We start from the raw sequence: 24,351 nt of genomic DNA, 5'->3' as shown, positions 1-24,351 counted from the left end.
ACTTTGAGAGGTCAACAATTAAATCAAAGCTGTCATAGTGATCTAAGTTTTAAATCAGGCTAAGACAAGAAGGAGAGAGTAACTTACACTTTTTAAAACACTAAAAAAGCAACTTATGCTTTGGCTTTGGTGAGCTTCCATTTTTGTTTAAGGCTTTCAAGAGCTAAAGGTACTAATATATGAAAATCAATCTTATTCCTATGTGCTATCAATGAAAAATTGGAGGCTGAAATTCAAAAGAAACCATTTATAATACCACCAAAATCCCCCACATAAAATCCACAGGTATAAATATACAAAGTATATGTAAGACCTGTATGCTGAAAACTAGAAACACTGCTGAAAGAAATCAAAGCAGATCTAAATAAACGCAGAGACACATCGTATGCATGGTTTGGAAGATTCAGTGCTGTTAAAGTACCCGTTCTCCTAAAAACTGATCTACAGGGTTGCCTGGGTGGCTCAGTGGATTAAGCCTCTGCCTTCAGCTCAGGTCATGATCTCAGGGTCCTGGGATCGAGTCCCATGTTAGACTCTCTGCTCAGTGGGGAGCCTGCTTCCCTTCCTCTCTCTCTGCCTGCCTCTCTGCCTACTTGTGATCTCTGTCTGTCAAATAAATAAAATCTTAAAAAAATCTACAGAGTCAATGAAACTGCTTTTAGAGTCAATGAAACTTTAATAAAAATGCCAGCAAGATTTCTTTTGTAAAAATCAAAAAGCTAAACTTAAAATTTACATAAAAATATTATAGGAAATACAATACCCAAAGTAATTTTGGAGGAAAAAAACAATGAATGACTTACACTACCTCACCTTCACTACTTAATATAAAGCTACAGTAATCAAGAAATTGTGGCATTGGAGAAAGGCTAGACACATATATGTCACATATATGACACTATATATTGACATACATATTGATGTATATCAATGCAAAAGGACAGTGTCCAAGAATAGACTAACACATACAGTTCTACTCTAGTGCTTGTTTTGAGGGCACATATTGCATGGAGCACTGGGTGTGGTACATAAACAATAAATTTTGGAGCACTGAAAAAATATTAAATTAAAAGAAAATGTAAATTTGTTCCAATGTGATTGATACATTAGGGAACAATTTGAGCATAATGTGAATTTCAAATGGGGTTGGCTTATGTGTGGCTTATGCACAATTTTGTCTACAAGAGAGTACTAGGTGAAACACTACAAAACTAACTGTACCTAGCTGAAGCAAGCACATACCCCACACATCGGTCAGCTATTTCAGCTCGCCATGTGTATTATGAGCCACTCCTGTCCACCTGTAGTGTTACAACCTTCCTCCCAATTCCAGATAATCTATCTTCTACTATTTCACAAGAACCAACAAACTGTAACCCTTCTGACAACAATTCTACAAGCAAATTTCAGGATTTTTTTCCAAAGTAAGGTTCCTACTTATTGTAGAATTTATATATTCTTAAACACTTAGAATGTGTAAAAGAATGCTTTCATTTTTATTAATTTCCTATATTTCTTTTGTCTGGTTATATATTTGAGTATTAAACTACTAGCCCCATTTTTCCCATTAAGGAAAAATGTGCTTTTCATTATATAATTATTCATAGTGGGGTGATTTTTTTTTTAAGATCCCACATGCTGCATTAGAACTGCCTATATATTATAAGCTGATTTCTGATAAAGGTGTAAATGCAATTCCATAAAGAAAGTTAAGTTCTTTTCTTTGGTGCCAGAACAACAGGATATTAATACACAAAAACATCCTCATAACATAAAGAAACATTAACTAAAAATGAATCATAGAACTAAATGGAAAACCTAAAACTAAAATTTCCAAAAGAATAAAAGGAGGAAATCTTTGTGATCTTGCATTAGGCATGGGTTTCTGAGATACAACATCAAAACCATAATTCATAAAAGAAAAAAAGTTGATTACTGGACTTTATCAGAATCAAAACTCTTCAAACATACTGTTCAGAGAAGAAAAAAAAAAGAAGCTACAGACTGGAGAAAATATTTGCAAGCTGCATATCTGGTAAGGCTCTTGTACTCAATATATTTTAAAAACGCAAAAAAAACCCTCAAAATTCAGTAGTAAGAAAACAAACAATCCATATTTTTTAAATGGGCAAAAGATCTGAACAGAGACTTCTCCAAAGAAATAAATACACAAAGAGATGCTCACTGTCATTAATTATTAGGGGAATTCAAATTAAAACCCCAATGAATACTACTACATGCCTATTCGCATAGCTAAAATAAAAATACTGACAATACCAAGTAATGACAGGAATGCAGAGTAACTAGAGCACTCACATGTTACTGCTGGGTATGTAAAATGGTGTGACCACTTGGATGACACTCTAGAGGTTTCTCATTAAGTTAAAAATACACTTACCATATGATCAAGCAATTCCACTCCTTCAGTATTTACTCAAGTGAAATAAAAATTTATGTTCACATAAAATCTGCACATGAATATTTACAGTGATTTTATTCATCACTGCCAAAAACTGGAAACAAGCCAAATGCCCCTTAATTGGGGATTAGACAAACCATGGCATCATGCTAAAATGGAACACTATTCAGCAATAAAAAATAAATTGATACACACAATATAGATTAATCTCAAATGCACTATATTAAGTAAAGGAAGCCAGACTCAAAAGGCTATTTACTGTATGCCTCTATTTATATAACATCATGGAAAAGGCAAAACCTTAGGGACAGAAATTAGATTGATATTTGTCTGGGGTAAAAAGGAGGATTAACTTATAATGGGGAAATTGTAGAGGATGATAGAATTGTTTTATATCTTTAAGTTGGTGATGGGATTAAAACTAAATGTATTTGTCAAACTTTGCAGAACTATAGATGAAAAAGTGATTTTTAAAAATTAAATCTTATATTTTGAGACAACTACAAATTCACATGCAGTTATGTGAAATACTACAAGAGATCTCATTTACCCTTTACCCAGTTTCCCCCATGGTAACATCTTACAGAACTATATTACAAGATCATAACCACAATATAACAAGGATGTAGTCAAGATAAAGAAAGTTCCATCACCACAAAGACCCAAAGAATGAGTTTTACTCGATGTAAATTATACCTTAATTCTATAAATGAAAATAAAGCCATAAGTACTATATGGATCTCTTAAAATATCAATATTAATTTTAGGGTCTCTCAAAATTAATTTTCTAACCATGCTCAATATTTCCATTTAAAAATCACTTACCCTTGTATAATAACTCGAATGCATTGTGATTTTTCCACAATTTAAAAAATCTTTTCAATGTACTTCTACTTTATTTCTCTCCATTTTGAGACTTTTAAACTCTTGCACATTCCATGTCAAAGATTAGATGTAATAAAATTTAGCCTTCAAGGTCAGTTCAGCTAAATAAAACAACATACCTTGTAGAGAAGAACACTGGCTTCTTTGGCCATTCCAGAGAGGAGGAGAAAAGGAAGAGAATTTTCTTATCCTCCATTACCTTTCAGAGATTTATACCACTCCACAGAGGTCCTCTGCTGTACTTTCTCTGACAAAACTGACATTTAACACTAGAATTTGCTCAGCAATCAACTGACAAAAAATTTACAGTAAGAATTAGCTATAAGATTAAATAAGATATAAGTTAATCAGAGATTTTTCCAAGCCACTAATCTGAAAACAAAATACAGAAATCAGCTACATAAAGGCTTTTTTTTTCGGGAGTGGGGAGGGACAGGTATCTTTGTAACCTTAAATGACTCTGAGACTTCAAATTTTAAAAGGATGCCTAGAAAACAATGATTTCATGAGTATTTACTATGGGTAAAAGTAATCTCAGTGATTAATTTGCAGATAACCATAAAAATTATTAAAATTATTTTAGGCATACATTCTCTCTTAAATATCCAGCTCAAGTACTGTGTGATATAAATTTCTGACAATGTATATTTTTTCTCCCTTCTCTTTATAGAAATTACCCTGAATTATGTCGCTCCAAAAACACATTATAGCAACCACAGATAGTTGAAATCAACTTAGACTATGAGGTGGGTTGTTACGGAAAAAAAAAAAGACACAAAAGGAATAAAAATAATATATTGACACTTAACGCAGATATTTTGGGGGTATTCACTCTCATTCTGTTGATCTTCTGCTATACAATCATATTCTCAGTATGAGGTCAATTACGCTCAAACTATAGTCATACCAAGAAACATCTGTATAGTCCGCTGCCATTCTAGAGTAACCTGTTAAACATTGCATCCATTCTTTTTATCTAGAGGATTTTTAAAGTGGACAGGTAAAAAGAAAGATATTCCCTTCTCCTATGATTAAGGAAAACCTCCTAATTCTTCCTCCTAAGCCTTAGAAGAAACAATGTTGGGGAAGACCCTGACTAGATGACACATTCCTAAATCACTATAGCCCATAGGTATCAATAACAAACAGCAATCAGTCTGGTACTTTTGACTATAGTATTCAAAATGGAAGGAAGAAGATAGGAAGGACAAGAGGAAAATGGGGAGAGGAGAAGGGAGGAAGGAAGAAAGGAAGGAAGAAAGGGAAGAAAAAGAAAGAAAAGGAAGAAAAAGAAAAGAAAGAGAATGAAAGGAAGAAAGGATAAAAAGAAAATAAATTAAAGGGAATAATGGAAAAAAAAAAGTAAAGTATTAGAATATTTGCCGTGAATAGTCACACTTTAACTGACATTACAGGAATGGTTTGAGATGAAATCCATACATTACTCATTACACAACTTTGAATTAGGCTATAATTATAAAACATTGTAAATTACTAATATTTACTATTGTATAGTTTCTTTAAAGAAATATTTACATCATTTTAAGGAAAATAGATTGTTTATATATATGTATGTATGTGTGTGTGTGCATATATATACATATATATATATATCACATTTTCTTCCTGTTATAAGCATCTGTCCTTTGCTTTTAAGTTTACATTTATTCTAATTAATCCTTCCTCCTCAGCTAGTTTTAGTCCAAAAGCTATAAAAGCAGAATTTACAATATAAGACTAAATATAAAGCAATTTGACATCATTATTCACCCAATTAATCTTACTGTAGAAAAGAGATATAGGTAGGATTTATTCTACTTTTTCCCCACCTCCCTTCCTTAACCCCTGACAAAACAGGTATAATTTATTTTTAAAAATGAAAAGAATTAAATTCTAATTAGCTTTGCAACTAAAACTTGATTGCTTTAAGATAAAAATTATACAATATACAAAATCTTAAAATTCTACTGTTCTCTCTTCCTATTATTTTTTATTTCCTTATCTTTTTATAATCCCTTTAAACCTATGTTGCTTCCTTTATATATGAAAAAGAGAAGCAAGCTGTGACTCAAAAAGATTTACTAAACTTTATTTGAACTCTGTCACATTTGCCTGAGCTTTCAAGTTAACAGCTTTATACTTTATTTTTACATTGAAGCAGTATACTTAGGAATTTAAAGCAACTTACCTTTAATGTGTACTGGTCCAAAATTCTCTGTAAAGACCACATCTTCATTTTAACATTCTGATAATTAAATAAAGATTTTACTATCTATTTATAACATAAGTAACCTTTTGAGATTGGCTCACTCAGCATAATGCCCTTGAATCCATCCAAGTTGCTGCATATATCAAGAATTCTGTCTTTTTTACTGCTGGGCAGTATTCCATTGTATGATTGTATCAGTTTGTTTATCCATGCATTCTTTGAAGGACATTTGGGACATTTCCAGTCTTGGGCTATTATAAATAGAGCTGCTATGAAAATTCATGTATAGGTTTCTATGTGGACATAAGTTTTTATTTCTCTAGGACAAATGCCTAGGATGGGTACTGTATGGTTCTATTTATATCATATTCTCAACATAACAAAACTAGAGATGTAGAATAGATTAGTCTTTGCCAGGAGTTAGGGGAGGTGGGAGAGGGCATGATTGTAAAAAATGGGCAGCACAAGAGACTGTAACTGGGTAGCACAACAGAGTTCTTTTATAGTTGTGAAACAGTTTTGTATATTGATTTGTGGTGGTGATATTCAAATCTGTACATGTGATAAAAAGTCACAGAATTATACACAAACAAAAAAATGCATGCAAAACTAGTGAAATCCAAGTATATGGCCCAGTGAGTTGTACTATACATATCAATTTCTGGGGTTTGATAATACACTGTAGTTTATAAGATGTCACCATTGGGGAAAGCTGGGTGATGGGTAGACAAGACCTCTCAGTACTATTTTTGCAACTTATTGTGAGTCTATAATTATTTAAAAATAAGTTTTTTAAAATGGTATAATAAAGATATTTTACACTTAAGAATCCTGTGAGGATTAGGACCTTGTGTTATAGTAAACCGACAATATTCAAAATAAAGAAAAATAAAACATTTTCACAAATAAAAAAATGAACCTCTGATTCCAAAACACTTGGTTTAAAAGTTTATAATTCACTGTATTTCAAATGTGATAACTACTTATGATAAATCTTTCAGTCTGGACTAAACTAAGATGATGTATGTTTATCTAGAAAGCCAAATGTCATTTGTTAATCAGGATGTAACTCTCTGGTATATAATTTTTTGGCATTACAATTAGAACATATTGAGAGTTATCTTACTTATCTTTTATATGAATTCTAGTTCACTAAAGAGATGAATAAAATACAAGTCAAGGAAAAAAGAAAACAGGCTTAGACAAATATATATTATAGAAAAATATCAAATGGGCTTAGGGTAAAATAAGGAAATTTGCATACCTGTTAACTTGATATGTCCTATTTCATCAAGCAGAATGCTGTAAATCAAAATTCATATACAAGATGGAATAAAATATTTTTATATAAAGCATTTACACAAAAGTCATCATATACTTTAAAATAATATTTATTTGATATACTTGAAAACATGTAAATGATTAATTTAAAATCAATGGGAAAATAAAATCAATGAGTATCACATAAAGATTACTTTTCACAAGTAAGTTTCATAAAACTGTATAGCTCATATTTTCATATACTTTTTAAATAAAAGACTTAATGGAGAAAAAAGTAGTTACAGAAGTACTGGTAACAGGGATTCATAAGGAGAATATAGCTTTACTTTTCTGGCTTCAGGTCTCTATATACAATTCCTAATTGGTGCAGATGATCCAAAGCAAGGGCCAGTTCTGCAAGGTAGAATTTCACATCTTCCTCTGTAAACAGAACCTAGAATACAATAATTTAACATTTGATCCTTGTTTCAATATTGAACTTTTAAAATTTATGTCATTAAAAAACCAGTAAACAGACAAATCTAGGTAGGTAAAAAAAAAAGTAGATAGATGAAACTAAACTCTTTAAGAATCCTTTCCTTCAATATTAACTATTTTAATGTAAATTTTCCTAAAACATTTTATGGAATTTACATATCTTCTACACTGAAGAGTCAAAATAGCTTATGTGGAAAGAAAGCATTGTAAACTATAAAATACTATGTGTGTAACAATGAGGTATACTTATTATAGGTTTATGTCTATAATCATTCATAAGTGAGTGTTAAATTTACACAGAAAACTAGGCACTACTCAACTATTAGATGTATTTTTTTCCATTGGATATAATTTTTAAGACTTATCAAAGGCTTCTGACGGCCAAAACAAACAACTTGTCTAGAAATTGGTTATTTTCACTACAAAAATATGTGAATTATTAGGAAAGCTCAAAATTTGAATGAAATATGATTAAACCTTATAACTGACTTGCCCATTTAGAATTATGGCCCTTCAATTACATAATACAGACTCTGGTTACTAGTAAAATTGCAGAGAATGAGCAGTTAAAGATAAATTTTGAAACTCTACCTGCTTTTTTAAATAAGCTATAGAAAAACAAAGATCATGCATTATCTAAATTTCAGGGAGTTCATTTGAATATTAGAATGGTAAAGTTATAAAAACATAATTTTCACTTGATACCTTATTAAAAATAAAAATATTTGTTACTTATTTAACTTCTCAGAAAGACCTATCAAAATTTTCATTTAAACCTAACACATAAATCCTAAACAAAAATCTTTCTAACTCTGAAGAAGCAGCTTTGCCCAGGTTATAGTTGTTGTTTTTTTTTTTTTTTTTAAGGATTTTATTTATTTATTTATTTATTTATTTGTCAGAGAGAGAGAGAGAGACAGACAGACAGACAGACAGGGCACACACATAAGCAGGCAGAGTGGCAGGCAGAGCCGGAGAGAGAAGCACGCTCCCTGCCGAACAAGGAGTCCGATGTGGGACTTGATCCCAGGACCCTGGGATTATGACCTGAGCCAAAGGCAGAGAGGCTTAACCGACTGAGCCACCTGGTGTCCCAGGTTACAGTTTTATGGCAAGCATATTATTTTGTCATGAAGCTGTCTCTGTGAAAAGCCTCGTGATAGACACAAATAAGAAACTCACTAAGTAGAAATTATGTGCCAGTAACTTTACAGTTATTATGTTACTACAACCTTTCAAACAACACTCTGAGGTATATATATTATCACTACCTTACTTCTAGAGAAAGTGACTCAGAATCAGAATAGCTAGAATAATATAGCTTATAAGAAGCAGGCCTACAATTTGAATTCAGGAATACTTATCTCTAAGAACTACCTCTTCTACAGAAGCCACTTCCACCATATGTTATGTTTCAGCTTATTTTGCTTCACTACTATTAATGTGTTCCTATTTACTAATCATCCTATCACCAATGAACCCATGAAAGAACAGCACCTAAACACTAGCACCCGGTAAGTTAAGCATTGCTAGTCTTTTGTTGTCTGCTCTTCAAATCATTTATGTATGTATGAATGCATGTGTGTTTTAGCATATTTAAGATCACAGTATATATATTATTTCAGTGGCTTCCTTTCCCCCCCCTTAATATTGTAACATAAGCATTCTGCCATATCTTTAAAATTTATTCACAGTTTTCAGTAGCTGCACAATACCAGTATACTAATTTACCTAAGTGTTCATTTTGGATTATTTTCAGTTTTTCATTATTTTAAATAACTCTGTAATATGCATATGTGTTATTTATATTTATGATTATTTCCACAAAAAGGATTTTTAAGAAATAAAACAGGAAATACTGGGTCTCTGAAAATAAACAGTCCAAGATTTTGACATATAGAATAAAACTACTTTCCAAAAATTTTACAATAATTTCTACTCCCATCAGCAATTTATGAAAGCATTTGTCTTACCAAATCCACAATATCACTCTTCATAATTTTTTTAAAAATTTGATACAGAAGAAGGCCACCAATTGTTTATTTTTTTAAATTAACTTATAATGTATTATTTGTTTCAGGAGTACAGGTCTGTAACTCATGAGTCTTACACAACCACCAATCATTTTAAATTAAATTTTGTTATCTAGACTAAAACATTTTCCATGTCCTTTAGGCCTTTCTATTTTGTAAGTGAATTCTCAGTAATGTTTTTGCTTATTTTCCATTATTTACTTACTGTGTTTTTTTTTCAATCAGTACAAGTACCTCAAATTTTAAAAATGTAAGTTCTCCATCACATTACTTGTAAATATTTTCACCATTCTGTGCTTGTTTTTGACATTCAGGAATTATTAATTTTATGCTGTCAAATTTATGCATCCTTTCTGTATGATTTTCCTTCATTATTTTAACGATTAAGGAGAAACCTCCATTAAGTGGTCAACAACACATTTGGCTGCATGTTCGATTAGGACAACTGTTTTCCAGATTTAACTCTTAAGTAAAATGTATCTTTGTATGGTAGAGATGAAAATTTTAAATGATCTTTTTCTGAAATATCTAACCAATGTATCATATACCATTGACTGAACAATCAATCTCTTTGACATTAACTTGCGATTTGTCCTTTATCATAATAACATATAGTAAGTCATATATACGTGAATATTTGGGGGATTTACAGTGTGTGTCTAATCTTGTGTTGATATTATAATGTTCGGCTTATAGCAGCAGTTTTACAAGTTTTAAAAAAGAGGTACAGTAAGAAAAGGGTGTTATTCTCAAAATGTATTAGTTTTTTTTATTTGTTTACTTTTCTAGATAAGCTGGTAAAATTATTCTGTCACATTCAAACAAACAAAAATTCCTATTGGAGACTTTATTTGAAAAACCAATTTTTTTATTAACATGTAATGTATTATTTGTTTTGGGGTACAGGTCTGTGACTCATCAGTCTTAACACAATTCGCAGCACTCACCATAGCACATACCCTCCCCAAAGTGTATCATTCAGCCACCCCATCCTTCCCACTGCCCCCTCCAGCAACCCTCAGTTTGTTTCCTGAGATGAAGAGTCTCTTCCATTCTTCGTCTCCCTCTCTGGCTTCATGTTGTTTCATTTTTTTTCCCCTCCCTTCCCCTATGATCCTCTATCTTTTTTCTCAAATTTCTCATATCAGGAAGATCATATGATAATTGTCTTTCTATTTTGCTCAGCATAATACCCTCTAGTTCCATCCACAGCATTGCAAATGGCAAGATTTCATTTCTTTTGGTGGCTGCATAGTATTCCATTGTATACACACACACACACACACACACACACACACACTACATCTTCTTTACCCATTCATCTGTTGATGGACATCTAGGTTCTTTCCATAGTTTGGCTATTGTGGACATTGCTGCTATAAAAATTTAGGTGCAGATGTCCCTTCAGATCACTACATTTGTATCTTTAGGGTAAATACCCAGTATGCAATTGCTGGGTCATAGGGTAGCTCTATTTTTAACTTTTTGAGGAACCTTCATGCTGTCTTCCAGAGTGGCTGCACCAGCTTGCACTACCACCAACAGGTAGGAGAGTTCCCCTTTCTCTGCATCCTCACCAGCATCTGTCGTTTCCTGACTTGTTAATTTTAGCCATTCTGACTGGTGTGAGGTGGTAGTTCATTGTGGTTTTGATTTATATTTCCCTGATGTTGGGTGATGTGGAGCATTTTTTCATGTGTCTGTTGGCCATCTGGATGTTTTCTTTGGGGAAATGTCTGATCGTGTCCACTGCACATTTCTTGATCGGATTATTTGTTCTTTAGGCATTGAGTTTGATAAGTTCTTTCTAGATTTTGGATACTAGCCCTTTATCTGATATGTCATTTGCAAATATCTTCTCCCATTCTGTCAGTTGTATTTTGGTTTTGTTTGTTTCCTTTGCTGTGCAAAAGCTTTTGATGAAGTCCCAATAGTTCATTTTTGTCCTTGCTTCCCTTGCCTTTGGCAATGTTTCTAGGAAGAAGTTGATGCGGCTGAGGTCAAAGAGGTTGCTGCCCGTGTTTTCCTCTAGGATGTTGGTAGATTCCTGTCTCACACTGAGGTCTTTCATCAATTTTGAGTCCATTTTGTGTGCGGTGTAAGGAAATGGTCCAGTTTCATTCTTCTGCATGTGGCTGTCCAATTCTCCCAACACCATTTGCTGAAGAGATGGTCTTTTTCCACTGGACATTATTTTCCTGCTTTGTCAAAGATTAGTTGACTCTAAGCTAATCTAGTGGGCTCTCTATTCTGATCCAATGATCTATGTGTCTGTTTTTGTGCTGGTACCATACTGTCTTGATGATTATAGCTTTGTAATAGAGCTTGAAGTCTGGAATTGTGATGCCGCTAACTTTGGTTTTCTTTTTCGACATTCCTCTGGTTATTCAGGGTCTTTTTTGGTTCCATATAAATTTTAGGATTATTTGTTCCACTTCTTTGAAAAAAGTTGATGGTATTTTGATAGGGATTGCATTAAATGTGGAGATTGCTATAGGTAGCATACATATTTTCACAATATTTGTTCTTCCAATCCATGAGCATGGAATATTTTTTCCATTTCTTTTTGTCTTTCTCAATTTCTTTCATGAATGTTCTATACTTTTCAGATTGCCTAAATTGCTGTCATATAATTAATCATGTTTTCTTATAATTGTCTGTGTTTCCTTGGTGTTGGTTGTGATCTCTCCTCTTTCATTCATGATTTCATTAATTTGGGTCCTTTCACTTTTCTTTCTCATAAGTCTGACCAGGGGTTTATCAATCTTATTCATTCTTTCAAAGATGCAGCTCCTAGTTCTGTTGATTTGTTCTACTGTTCTTTTGGTTTCTAGTGCATTGATTTCTGCTCTGATCTTTATTATTTCTCTTCTTCTGCTGGGTTTAGGCTTTCTTTGTTCTTCTCCAGCTCCTTTAGATGTAGGGTTAGGTTGTGTATCTGAGATCATTCTTGTTTCTTGAGAAAGCCTTGTATTGCTATATACTTACCTCTCAGGACTGCCTTTGCTGTGTCCCAAAGATTTGGAACAGTTGTGTTTCCATTTTCATTTGTTTCCATTATTTTTTTGAAACTTATTTAATTTCCTGGTTGACCCATTCATTCTTTAGTAGGATGCTCTTTAGCCTCCATGTATTTGAGTTCTTTCCAGCTTTCCTCTTATGGCTGAGTTCTAGTTTCAAATTGTGGTGATCTGAAAATATGTAGGGAATGATCCCAATCTTTTGGTACTGGTTGAGACCTGATTTGTGACCCAGGATGTGATCAACTCTGGAGAATGTTCCATATGCACTAGAGAAGAATGCGTATTCTGTTGTTTTGGGATGGAAAGTTCTGAATATATCTGTGATGTCCACCTGGTCCAGTGTGTCATTTAAAGCCTTTATTTCCTTGTGGATCTTTTGTTTAGATGATCTGTGCATTTCAGTGAGGGGGGGTGTTACAGTCCCCTACTATTATTGTATTATTTTCAATGTGTTTCTTTGATTTTGTTATTAATTGGTTTATAAAATTGGCTGCTTGCATGTTAGGGGAATAGATATTTAAAATTGTTAGATCTGCTTGTTGGACAGACCCTTTAAGTATGGTATAACATCCTTCCCCATCTCTTATTACAGTCTTTGGCTTAAAATCTAATTTGACAGTTATATGGACTGCCATCCCAGCTTTCTTATGACGTCCATTAGCATGGTAAATTGTTTTCCACCCCCTAACTTTAAATCTGTAGGTGTCTTTGGGTCTAAAATGAGTTTCTTGCAGACAGCATATCAATGGATCTTTTTTTTTAAATGCTGTGACTTTTGACTGAGGCATTTAGTCCATTTACATTCATGGTAACTACTGAAAGATATGAATTTATTGTCATTGTATTGCCTGTAAGGTGACTGTTACTGTATATTGTCTCTGTTCCTTTCTGGTCTGTTTCTTTTAGGCTCTCTCTTTGTTTCGAGGACCCCTTTCAATATTTCCTATAGGGCTGGTTTGGTGTTTACAAATTCTTTTAGTTTTTGTTTGTCCTGGAAGCTTTTTAATCTCTCCTACTATTTTCAATGACAGCCTAGCTGGATATACTTTTTTTTTCCTGCAAATTTTTCTTGTTTAGTACTCTGAATATACCATGACAGTCCTTTCTGGCCTTCCACGTCTCTGTGGGTAGTTCTGCTGCCAAGCTAATATTTCTACTGTTGTACGATACAGACCTCTTGTCCCAAGCTGCTTTCAGGATTTTCTCTTTGTCTCTGAAACTTTTAAGTTTTACTATTAAATGATGGGGTGTTGACCTATTTTTATTTATTTTGATGGGGAGTCTTTGTGCTTCCTGGATTTTGATGCTTGTTCCTTTTGCCAAATTAGCAAAATTCCTGCTATAATTTGCTCCAATATACCTTCTTCCCCGTCTCTCTTTCTTCTATTTCTGGGACCAATTATTCTAATATTGTTTCTTCTTATGGTATCACTCATCTCTTGAATTCTTCCCTCATGGTCCAGTAGCTGTTATCTCTCTTTTTCTCAGCTTCTTTATTCTCCATCATTTGGTCTTCTATATCACTAATTCTCTCTTCTGCCCCATTTATCCTAGCAGTTAGAGCCTCTGTTTTTTCTTACACCTCACTAATAGCTTTTTTTTATTTCAACTTGGTTAGATTTTAGTTCTTTTATTTCTCCAAAAAGGGATTCTCTAGTACCTTCCATGTTTTTTTCAGGCCAAGCTAGCATATTTATAGTCATCATTCTGAATTTTAGTTGTGACACCTTACTAATGTCCGTATTGATTAGGTCCCTAGCAGTCAGTACTGCCTCTCGTTCTTTTTTGGGGGGGCTGAGTTTTTCCACCTTATCATTTTATCCAGAGAAGAACAGATGAATGAGAGAACAGAATACTAAAACAGTAACAACAACCCCAGAAAAATATTCACTTCCAGAATGTGGCTGCCTTTCTGTTCATAGAATTGCTGCTATTCTTCTTTTCTATCTCCTGTTGAGTTTGTAGGTGTTCAGATGGTTTGATAACTATCTAGCTGAAATCCTGGGACCAGATGGAATTTAGGTCTCCTACTCCTCCGCATCTTGCTTCTCCCCTCTGAAAAAAAAAAAAACTTTTAAACCTGTAAATTATTTCTGGGAAAACTGGAGGCTTTATAATTATCAGCCATTCATCCAGATATATTTTCTTAATATTAGCAAGGTAAAACATGGTGTTTTTGGGGGAAGGTGTTTGTGGGAGAGCCATCTGGAGAGGTACTGTTCCCTTTGAAATATATATGACATACAGTATAATATTCTTTAACCCACACAAAAATATACGTTTTAAAGTCTTTTACTAAGGCATGAAGAATATGACCTCAGTTTGGATGACATAACAGTCTTTTTTCTATACACAAGTGAAGTATAACCAAACAACAATTTCTTATTAATAAGCTGTCTATAGAAGTAAGAAATCATTTTCTAAAAGCCTGTTCAATGAATATACTAACTTATTGTCTTTTTGGGAAATTCATTTAAAATGCTTGCTCTTACCTAATATTCCAGACTTAGGAATCAAAACTTACTGACTGCATCTCTGTGCTAGTATGGGTTTAGACAGTCCCACATCAAGCATGAAGGTTTGAAGAGTTTAAAAGAAAATTAGAAATGACTACAAGTAAAAATTTTTCAAACACATTCTTAAAACTTCTACAGTATAACACAAGAAATCATGAATTTTGGAGCCTTTCACTGTTGCCATTTGGTGTCTTGAGTGCAGCTTTTAACAAGGTCCTTTATAACCATCCTTGGAAAGGAGTCCGAAATAGACTCTACCATAAACTGAATTCTGTTCTGTAATAATAAAAAAAAATATCAAGATCACAGTCTATGTTCATGCATGGCATGTACTGCACTGGATGTAGACAGATACAAGCCAGAGACCTTAGCCACTTAAGCACTGGCTAGCATATAGTTCCTTTTTCACAGCACGTTCCAGAGCTCTGGGAATCAATACTCAACATCTTAATTCTGGAAGTGAGATGTTGAAACACTATCACCCAATTAAAATGCTATTCCCAGACTACCATTTTAAGACAACATGAAGTACACAAGGACAGGACACATTTTCTGCCTGAAACAACTAAAATACAGTACAAAAGCTATGAAATGACACTTTTCAAGATATTAGCCATCAGTCAACAAAGGACAATGAATAGTGAAAAAATGGGAAACAAACAAGGTAAGCCCTACAGCTGTCCTACCTTACTATCTAGAGTTTCTAAGCAGCTGTGTAAGGAGGCCCTAGTCAGGCAAAGCCTGTAAGACTTCCTGAGTTAATGAGAGGCTGGGGAGACAAGAAGTATAGAATTCACAGGATAGAGTATAGAAAGGAGAATTTCAGAGAAAGAAAGAGAACTATAGAGTTATTTAGAGGATTTAGAAGAGAAATGTTTATGACACAGGAGTGAGGAAATTATCCTGAGCTAGGAAACAATCAATGAAAGGATTAGAGGACTATTCTGTGGAACTTACACAGGACCAAGAATACTTCCTGTTCCCTCTAATCACAGCAGAAAACCTCATAATTCACAGGATATTGGACAGAGTAGTCCAAAGTGTTTTGCTTCAGAGTGCTGCAAAATTAGTCTCTGATTAGTTGTGCTCCAGCTTAAGAACCTGAAAAAAATCAAACTAGTTTTATATTCCAGAATAAATCTCAATATTTATAAGAATACAAAAATAATAAATAAAAAAATAAGAATACAATAATATGATCACCTAACAAGATAAATTTCAGAAAGTATGCCATTCAGTAAAAAATTGCCAATCATGGATTGAGGAAACTACTTGAGGCCAGGTAATCCTAAGGGATTATAAACAAGAATTCACAGAATTCACAAAGTAACACGATAGGTCCTATTCTCAAAAGTGAGAGTAAAATGTTTCATAATTCACAGGGTATTGGTTTAGAGTACTAAGAAGGGTCATGCTTCAGTATTGGGAAAAATTAATTCTAGACTAAATTCTGCTCTGGTCCCACATACAAAGCTTAAAAGCAAGACTCAAAAGGTTAACTGCATCCAAGACCAAAGCTAAATACTACTTATAAGATAACAACAGGGGGTTCCTGGGTGACTAAGTTGATTAAGTGTCTGCCCTCAGCTCAGGTCATGATCCCAGAACCGCGGAATTAAGCCCCATGTCAGGCTCCTGCTCAAAGGGGAGCCTGTTTTTCCTTTTCCCTCTCCCCTGCTTGTGCTCTCATTCTCTCACTCTATCAAATAAATAAAATCTTTAGGAAAAAACAAAAAAAAATAGTATCCAGAATACAAGAAAAATAAATTCATAAGGTCTACAGGATGTTTTCTACTGGAAAAAATTACCATGCAATTTCACTGCCATTGAAGCATTGACATTGAAAAGTAGACATAGACAATAAACTAATGGATGTGGCTGTGTTGCAATACAACTGTATTTACAGAAATAAGCAAGAGGCCATATTTGGCCTGAAACCAGATTCTGACTCCTGAGTTACAGATTTATACCATAAATATTAAACAACTACTAAGGTAACACAAAAAAGTATCATAGATAAAAACAGTTAAATTAAAAATGGGCAATAAAGTGAGGTTCCAAGATACTGCCATAGGAAGATCCTGAACTCACTTCCTCCCATGGACACACAAAATCTACGTCTACATGTGGAAAAGTTCCCTCTGAAAGAGACCTTAGGGGTGCCTGGGTGGCTCAGTAAGTTAACCATCTATCTTTGGCTCAGGTCATGATCCCAGCACCCTGGAATCGAGCCCCACATCAGGCTCCTAGGTCCCTGCTCTATGGGGAGTCTGCTTCTCCCTCTGCCCCTCCCCCTTGCCCGTCCTCTCCCCCTCACTCTGTAACCTCAAAATGTGTGGGCCTTTTACCATTTCTTGTGAAGAATCTGTTTACCTAGTTTTCAGGTCTCTTTCTTTTTTTTAAAGATTTTATTTATTTATTTATTTATTTGAGAGCGAGAGAGAGAGAGTGCACATAGAGTAAACTGAGTGAAATTAGGGACGCCTGGGTGGCTCAGTTGGTTGGACGACTGCCTTCAGCTCAGGGCGTGATCCTGGAGTCCCGGGATCGAGTCCCGCATCGGGCTCCCAGCTCCATGGGGAGTCTGCTTCGCTCTCTGACCTTCTCCTCGCTCGTGCTCTCTCTCACTCTCTCTCAAATAAATAAATAAAATCTTTAAAAAAAAAAAAACTGAGTGAAATTAGAGCTTCATATGGGCTCTAATTTCTGTGAGGTACCAGTGAGCTGTAGCAAGGCTGAGGGAGGGCACAAAATCCTAATTTTTGCAACTAATAGCCCAGGGGACCTCCTCCAGATTGTCTGGTCTGGAGGCTAGCAGGGTATATAATTGCAGTCCAAAGGAATGTATGTATTGGCATGCTTTAAAACTCCTGCCAGACGATCTTGCTTTCAGTCAGTCTAAAACTAGTTGCTGACTGAAATCTTTCCATTTGGAACACTGACAGGTCTTGGTACATCAACAATAACTGAGACCTATCAAGAATAAATTCTAAAAAAAGAACAAATCAAGCTGCTTTGACAATAATGAACACTTTGATTTAAAGGTTTTATGTATTTATTTTGAGAAAGAAGAGAGAGAGAGGTGAGGGACAGAGAGAGAGGGAGAGAATCTCAAGCAGACTCCATGCTGAGTGCAGAGCTGGACGTGTGGCTTGACCTCACATTTGTAAGATCAGGACCTGAGCCAAACTCAAGAGTTGGACATCTTACTGACTGAGCCACCAACAATCATGAAGGTTTAAGAGATAACCATGAGCTCAGATACAGTTGAAAGATAAGGTTCATCCCTTACACAAAATGACTCCTTCAAGACGGATAAGTATATGTTTCACCTAATACATAAAAACACAGAACGTCAAGCAAAATGAGGAAATAGAGGAATATGTTACAAATGAAAGGATAAGATAAAACCTCAATATAATATAGATAAGTAATTTACCTAATAGAGTTCAAAGTACTAGTTATAAAGATTCTCAGAAAACTATAGTGAAGAACAGAAACACAATGAAAATGTCAACAGATAGATAGAAAATATAAGAAAGTATCAAACAAAGATAATACACCTGAATAAAATAACTAAATTGGAAAATATACTAGAGGGGTTCGGAGAGGAGTCAAGATGGCGGAGAAGTAGCAGGCTGAGACTACATCAGGTAGCAGGAGATCAGCTAGATAGCTTATCTAAAGATTGTAAACACCTACATTTCCAATGGGAGATTGAAGAGAAGAACAGCAATTCTAGAAACAGAAAATCAACCACTTTCTGAAAGGTACGACTGGCGGAGAAGTGAATCCAAAGAGACAGGAAGCTAGACTGCTGGGGGGAGAGGCCGGCTTCTGGCAAGCGGCAGAGCAACGGAGCACTAAATCAGGATTTTAAAAGTCTGTTCCGGGTGCCTGGGTGGCTCAGTGGGTTAAGCCACTGCCTTTGGCTCAGGCCATGATCTCAGGGTCCTGGGATCGAGTCCCGCATCAGGCTCTCTGCTCAGCAGGGAGCCTGCTTCCCTTTCTCTCTCTCTGCCTGCCTCTCCATCTACTTGTAATTTCTCTCTGTCAAATAAATAAATACAATCTCTAAAAAAAAAAAAAAAGTCTGTTCCGCTGAGGGACATCACTCCAGGGAGTAAACCGGGGTGAAGCCCCTGCGGGGTCACCATGACCCAAGGTCCCGCAGGGTCACTGAAGGATCGGGGGTGTCTGAGTGTCTCAGAGCTTCAAGGTATTAGAACGGGGAAGCAGGCAACAGAGACAGAGCCGAGGAGTGAGCTCTCAGTTCTGGGTTACATTGAACCAATTGCAGGCTGGGTGAGCTCGGAGCTCGGCTGGAGGTGAGGGAGACAGAAGTGATTGGGCGCTATTCTCTGAGGGTGCACTGAGGAGTGGGGCCCCGAGCTCTCAGCTCCTCTGGGCCAGAGACTGGGAGGCCGCCATTTTCATTCCCGTCCTCCTGAACTCTACGGAAAGCATTCAGGGAACAAAAGCTCCCAAAAGAAAACCCGAGCGGATTACTCAGCCCAGCCCCTGGTAAGGACGGTGCAATTCCGCCTGGGACAAAGACACTTGAGAATCACTACAACAGGCCCCAACCCCAGAAGATAAACAAGAAGTCCAGCCAGGACCAAGTTCCCCTACCAAGGAGTTCAGGTTCAATACCAAGGAGAGCAGCAGAATTCCAGAGGAGGAAGCAAAGCACGGAACTCATTCCTTTCTCCCAATGATTCTTTAGTCTTGCAGTTAATTTAATTTTTTTTCAAATATATTTTCTTCTTCTGCTAATTTTTTTTAACATTTACCCATTTCTTTATTGTTTTTAACTAGTTTATCTAATATATATATATATATTTTTCATTTTTATATTTTTTTCTTTATTTTGTTTTTAAAACTTTTTCTTTTTCATTTTTTTATGAACCTCTTTTTATCCCCTTTCTACGCCGCACGATTTGGGGTCTCTTCTGATTTGGTTAAAGCCTATTTTCCTGGGGTCTTGCCACCCATTTACTATTTTACTTGCTCCTTCATATACTCTTATCTGGACAAAATGACAGGGCGGAAAATTTCACCAGAAAAAAAAAAAAAAAAAAACAAGAGGCAGTACCGAAGGCTAGGGACCTAATCAATACAAACATTAGTAATATGTCAGATCTAGTGTTCAGAATGACAATTCTCAAGGTTCTAGCCAGGTTCGAAAAAAGCATGGAAGATATCAGAGAAACCCTCTTGGGAGATATAAAAGCCCTTCCCGGAGAAATAAAAGAGCTAAAATCTAACCAAGTTGAAAGCAAAAAAGCTATTAATGAGGTTCAATAAAAAATGGAGGCTCTCACTGCTAGGATAAATGAGGCAGAAGAAAGAATTAGCGATATAGAAGACCAAATAACAGAGAATAAAGAAGCTGAGCAAAAGAGGGACAAACAGCTACTGGACCACGAGGGGAGAATTAAAGAGATAAGTGACACCATAAGACGAAACAACATTAGAATAATTGGGATTCCAGAAGAGGAAGAAAGAGAGAGGAAAGCAGAGGTATAATGGAGAGAATTATTGGAGAGAATTTTCTTAATATGGCAAAAGGAACGAGCATCAAAATCCAGGAGGCATAGAGAACCCCCCTCAAGATCAACAAGAATAGGTTTACACCCTGTCACCTAATAGTAAAATTTACAAGTCATAGTGACATAGAGAAAATCCTGAAAGCAGCCCGGGAAAAGAAGTCTGTAACATACAATGGTAAAAATATTAGATTGGTAGCAGACTTATCCACAGAGACCTGGCAGGCCTGAAAGAACTGGCATAATATATTCAGAGCACTAAAAGAGAAAAACATGCAGCCAAGAATATTATATCCAGGTAGGCAATAATTGAAAATAGAAGGAGAGATAAAAAGCTTCCAGGACAAATAAAAACTGAAAGAATTTGCAAACACAAAACCAGCTCTACAGGAAATACAGAAAGGGTCCTCTAAGCAAAGAGAGAGACTAAAAGTAGTAGATCAGAAAGGAACAGAGACAATATACAGTAACAGTCACCTTACAGGCAATACAATGGCACTAAATTTGTATCTTTCAATAGTTACCCTGAATGTTAATGGGCTAAATGCCCCAATCAAATGGCACAGGGTATCAGAATGGATAAAAAAACAAAACCCATCTATATGTTGCCTATAAGAAACTCATTTTAGACCCGAAGACACCTCCAGATTTAAAGTGAGGGGGTGGAAAAGAATTTACCATGCTAATGGACATCAGAAGAAGGCAGGAGTGGCAATCCTTATATCAGATCAATTAGATTTTAAGCCAAAGACTATAATAAGACATGAGGAAGGACACTATACCATACTCAAAGGATCAGTCCAACAAGAAGACCTAACAATTTTAAATATCTATGCCCCCAACGTGGGAGCAGCCAACTATATAAACCAATTAATAACAAAATCAAAGAAACACGTCAACAATGATACAATAATAGTAGGGGACTTTAACACTCCCCTCATTAAAATGGACAGATCATCCAAGCAAAAGATCAACAAGGAAATAAAGGCCTTAAATGACACACTGACCAGATGGACATCACAGATATATTTAGAACATTTCATCCCAAAACAACAGAATACACATTCTTCTCTGGTGCACATGGAACATTCTCCAGAATAGATCACATCCTGGTTCATAAATCAGGTCTCAACCAGTATCAAAAGATTGGGATCATTCCCTCCATATTTTCAGACTATAATGCTCTGAAGCTAGAAATCAATCACAAGAGGAAATTTGGAAAGAACCCAAATACATAGAGACTAAACAGCATCCTTCTAAAAAATGAATGGGTCAACCACGAAATTAAAGAAGAATTGAAAAAATCCAAGGAAACAAATGATAACGAAAACACAATGGTTCAAAATCTGTGGGAAACAAGAAAGGCAGTCCTGGGAGGAAAATATATAGTGGTACAAGCCTTTCTCAAGAAATAAGAAAAGTCTCAAGTACACAACCTAACCCTACACCTAAAGGAGCCGGAGAAAGAACAAGAAAGAAAACCTAAACCCAGCAGGAGAAGAGAATTCATAAAGATCAGAGCAAAAATCAATGAAATAGAAACAAACAAACAAAAAAACAATAGAACAAACTAGTCAACAAAACTAGGAGCTGGTTCTTTGACAGAATTAATAAGATTGATAAACCCTTGGCCAGCCTTATCAAAAAGAAAAGAGAAAGGACCCAAATAAAATCATGAATGAAAGAGGAGAGATCACAACTAACACCAAAGAAATACAAACAATTATAAGAACATACTATGAGCAACTCTACGCCAACAAATTAGACAATCTGGAAGAAATGGATGAATTCCAAGAGACATATGAACTACTACAACTGAACCAGGAATAAACAGAAAACCTGAACAGACCCTTAACCAGTAAGGATATTGCAACAGTCATCAAAAGTCTCCAAACAAACAAAAGCCCAGGGCCAGACGGCTTCCCGGGGGAATTCTACCAAACATTTAAAGAAGAACTAATTCCTATTCTCCTGAAACTGTCCCAAAAAATAGAAATGGAAGGAAAACTTCCAAACTCATTTTATGAGGCCAGCATCACCTTGATCCCCAAACCAGACAAGGATCCCATCAAAAAAGAGAACTACAGTCCAATACCCTTGATGAACACAGATGTGAAAATTCTCACCAAAATACTAGCCAATAGCATTCAGCAATACATTAAAAGGATTATTCACCACGACCAAGTGGGATTTATTCCAGGGCTGCAAGGTTGGTTCAACTTCCACAAATCAATCAATGTGATACAACACATTAATAAAAGAAAGAACAAGAACCATATGATACTCTCAATAGATGCTGAAAAAGCATTTGACAAAGTATAGCATCCCTTCCTGATCAAAACTCTTCAAAGTGTAGGGATACAGGGCACATACCTCAATATTATCAAAGCCATTTATGAAAAACCCACTGCAAATATCATTTTCAATGGAGAAAAACTGAAAGCTTTTCCGCTAAGGTCAGGAACTCGGCAGGGATGTCCATTATCATCACTGTTATTCAACATAGTACTACAAGTCCTAGCCTTAGCACTCAGACAACAAAAGGAAATTAAAGGCATCCAAATCGGCAAAGAAGAAGTCAAACTATCACTCTTCGTAGATGATATGGTACTGTATGTGGAAAACCCAAAAGACTCCACTCCAAAACTGCTAGAACTTGTACAGGAATTCAGTAAAGTGTCAGGATATAAAATCAATGCACAGAAATCAGTTGCATTTCTCTACACCAACAACAAGACAGAAAAAAGAGAAATTAAGTAGTCAATCCCATTTACAGCTGCACCCAAAACTATAAGATACCTACGAATAAATCTAACCAAAGAGGCTAAGAATCTATACTCAGAAAACTATAAAGTACTCATTAAAGAAATTGAGGAAGACACAAAGAAATGCAAAAATGTTCCATGTTCCTGGATTGGAAGAACAAATACTGTGAAAATGTCTATGCTACCTAAAGCAATCTACATATTTAATGCAATTCCTATCAAAATACCATCCATTTTTTTCAAAGAAATGGAACAAATAATCCTAAAATAATTAAGAAAAGACCTTGAATAGCCAAAGGAATATTGAAAAAGAAAGCCAAAGTTGGTGGCATCACAATTCCGGACTTCAAGCTCTATTACAAAGCTGTCATCACCAAGACAGCATGGTACTGACACAAAAACAGACACATAGATCAATGGAACAGAATAGAGAGCCCAGAAATAGACCATCAACTCTATGGTCAACTAATCTTCGTCAAAGCAGGAAAGAATGTCCAATGGAAAAAAGACAGCCTCTTCAATAAATGGTGTTGGGAAAATTGGACAGCTACATGCAGAAAAATGAAATTGGACCATTTCCTTACACTACACACGAAAATAGACTCAAAATGGATGAAGGACCTCAATGAGAGAAAGGAATCCATCAAAATCCTTGAGAAGAACACAGGGAGCAACCTCTTTGACCTCAGCTGCAGCAACATTTTCCTAGGAACATCAGCAAAGGCAAGGGAAACAGGGGCAAAAATGAACTATTGGGACTTCATCAAGATCAAAAGCTTTTGCACAGCAAAGGAAATAGTTCACAAAACTAAAGGACAACTGACAGAATGGGAGAAGATATTTGCAAAAGACATATCAGATAAAGGGCTAGTGTCCAAAACCTATAAAGAAATTATCAAACTCAACACCCAAAGAACAAATAATCCAATCAAGAAATGGGCAGAACATGAACAGACATTTATGCAAAGATGACATCCAGATGGCCAACAGACACATGAAAAAGTGCTCCACATCACTGGGCGTCAGGGAAATACAAATCAAAACCACAATGAGATATCACCTCACACCAGTCAGAATGGCTAAAATTAACAAGTCAGGAAATGGCAGATGCTGGCGAGGATGCAGAGAAAGGGGAACCCTCCTACACTCTTGGTGGGAATGCAAGCTGGTGCAACCACGCTGGAAAACAGCATG

The 24,351-nt window shown here is 35.4% G+C and overlaps 1 protein-coding gene across 4 annotated transcripts in view; it reads right to left on the bottom strand.

The window, feature by feature from the left end:
- The window catches only part of RPS6KA6 (ribosomal protein S6 kinase A6), a 188,686-nt gene that overhangs the window by 48,567 nt on the left and 115,768 nt on the right, over positions 1-24,351 (bottom strand). For 3 of the 4 annotated variants that reach the window (XM_044235804.1, XM_044235805.1, XM_044235807.1), the window contains 3 exons: positions 7,121-7,227; positions 6,778-6,815; positions 5,493-5,519 (listed from right to left, as the gene is read on the bottom strand). In XM_044235804.1, the coding sequence (XP_044091739.1) occupies positions 5,493-5,519; positions 6,778-6,815; positions 7,121-7,227 (172 nt within the window). The remainder of the gene's footprint in view (positions 1-5,492; positions 5,520-6,777; positions 6,816-7,120; positions 7,228-24,351) is intronic. The other variant, XM_044235806.1, reaches the window with a different exon arrangement.

The sequence above is a fragment of the Neovison vison genome, chromosome X (assembly GCF_020171115.1).
Source record: "Neovison vison isolate M4711 chromosome X, ASM_NN_V1, whole genome shotgun sequence".
Taxonomy (NCBI): Eukaryota; Metazoa; Chordata; class Mammalia; order Carnivora; family Mustelidae; genus Neogale; species Neogale vison.
Note: the sequence above shows the minus strand (reverse complement) of the source record. Positions and strands in the feature narration are given on the sequence as shown.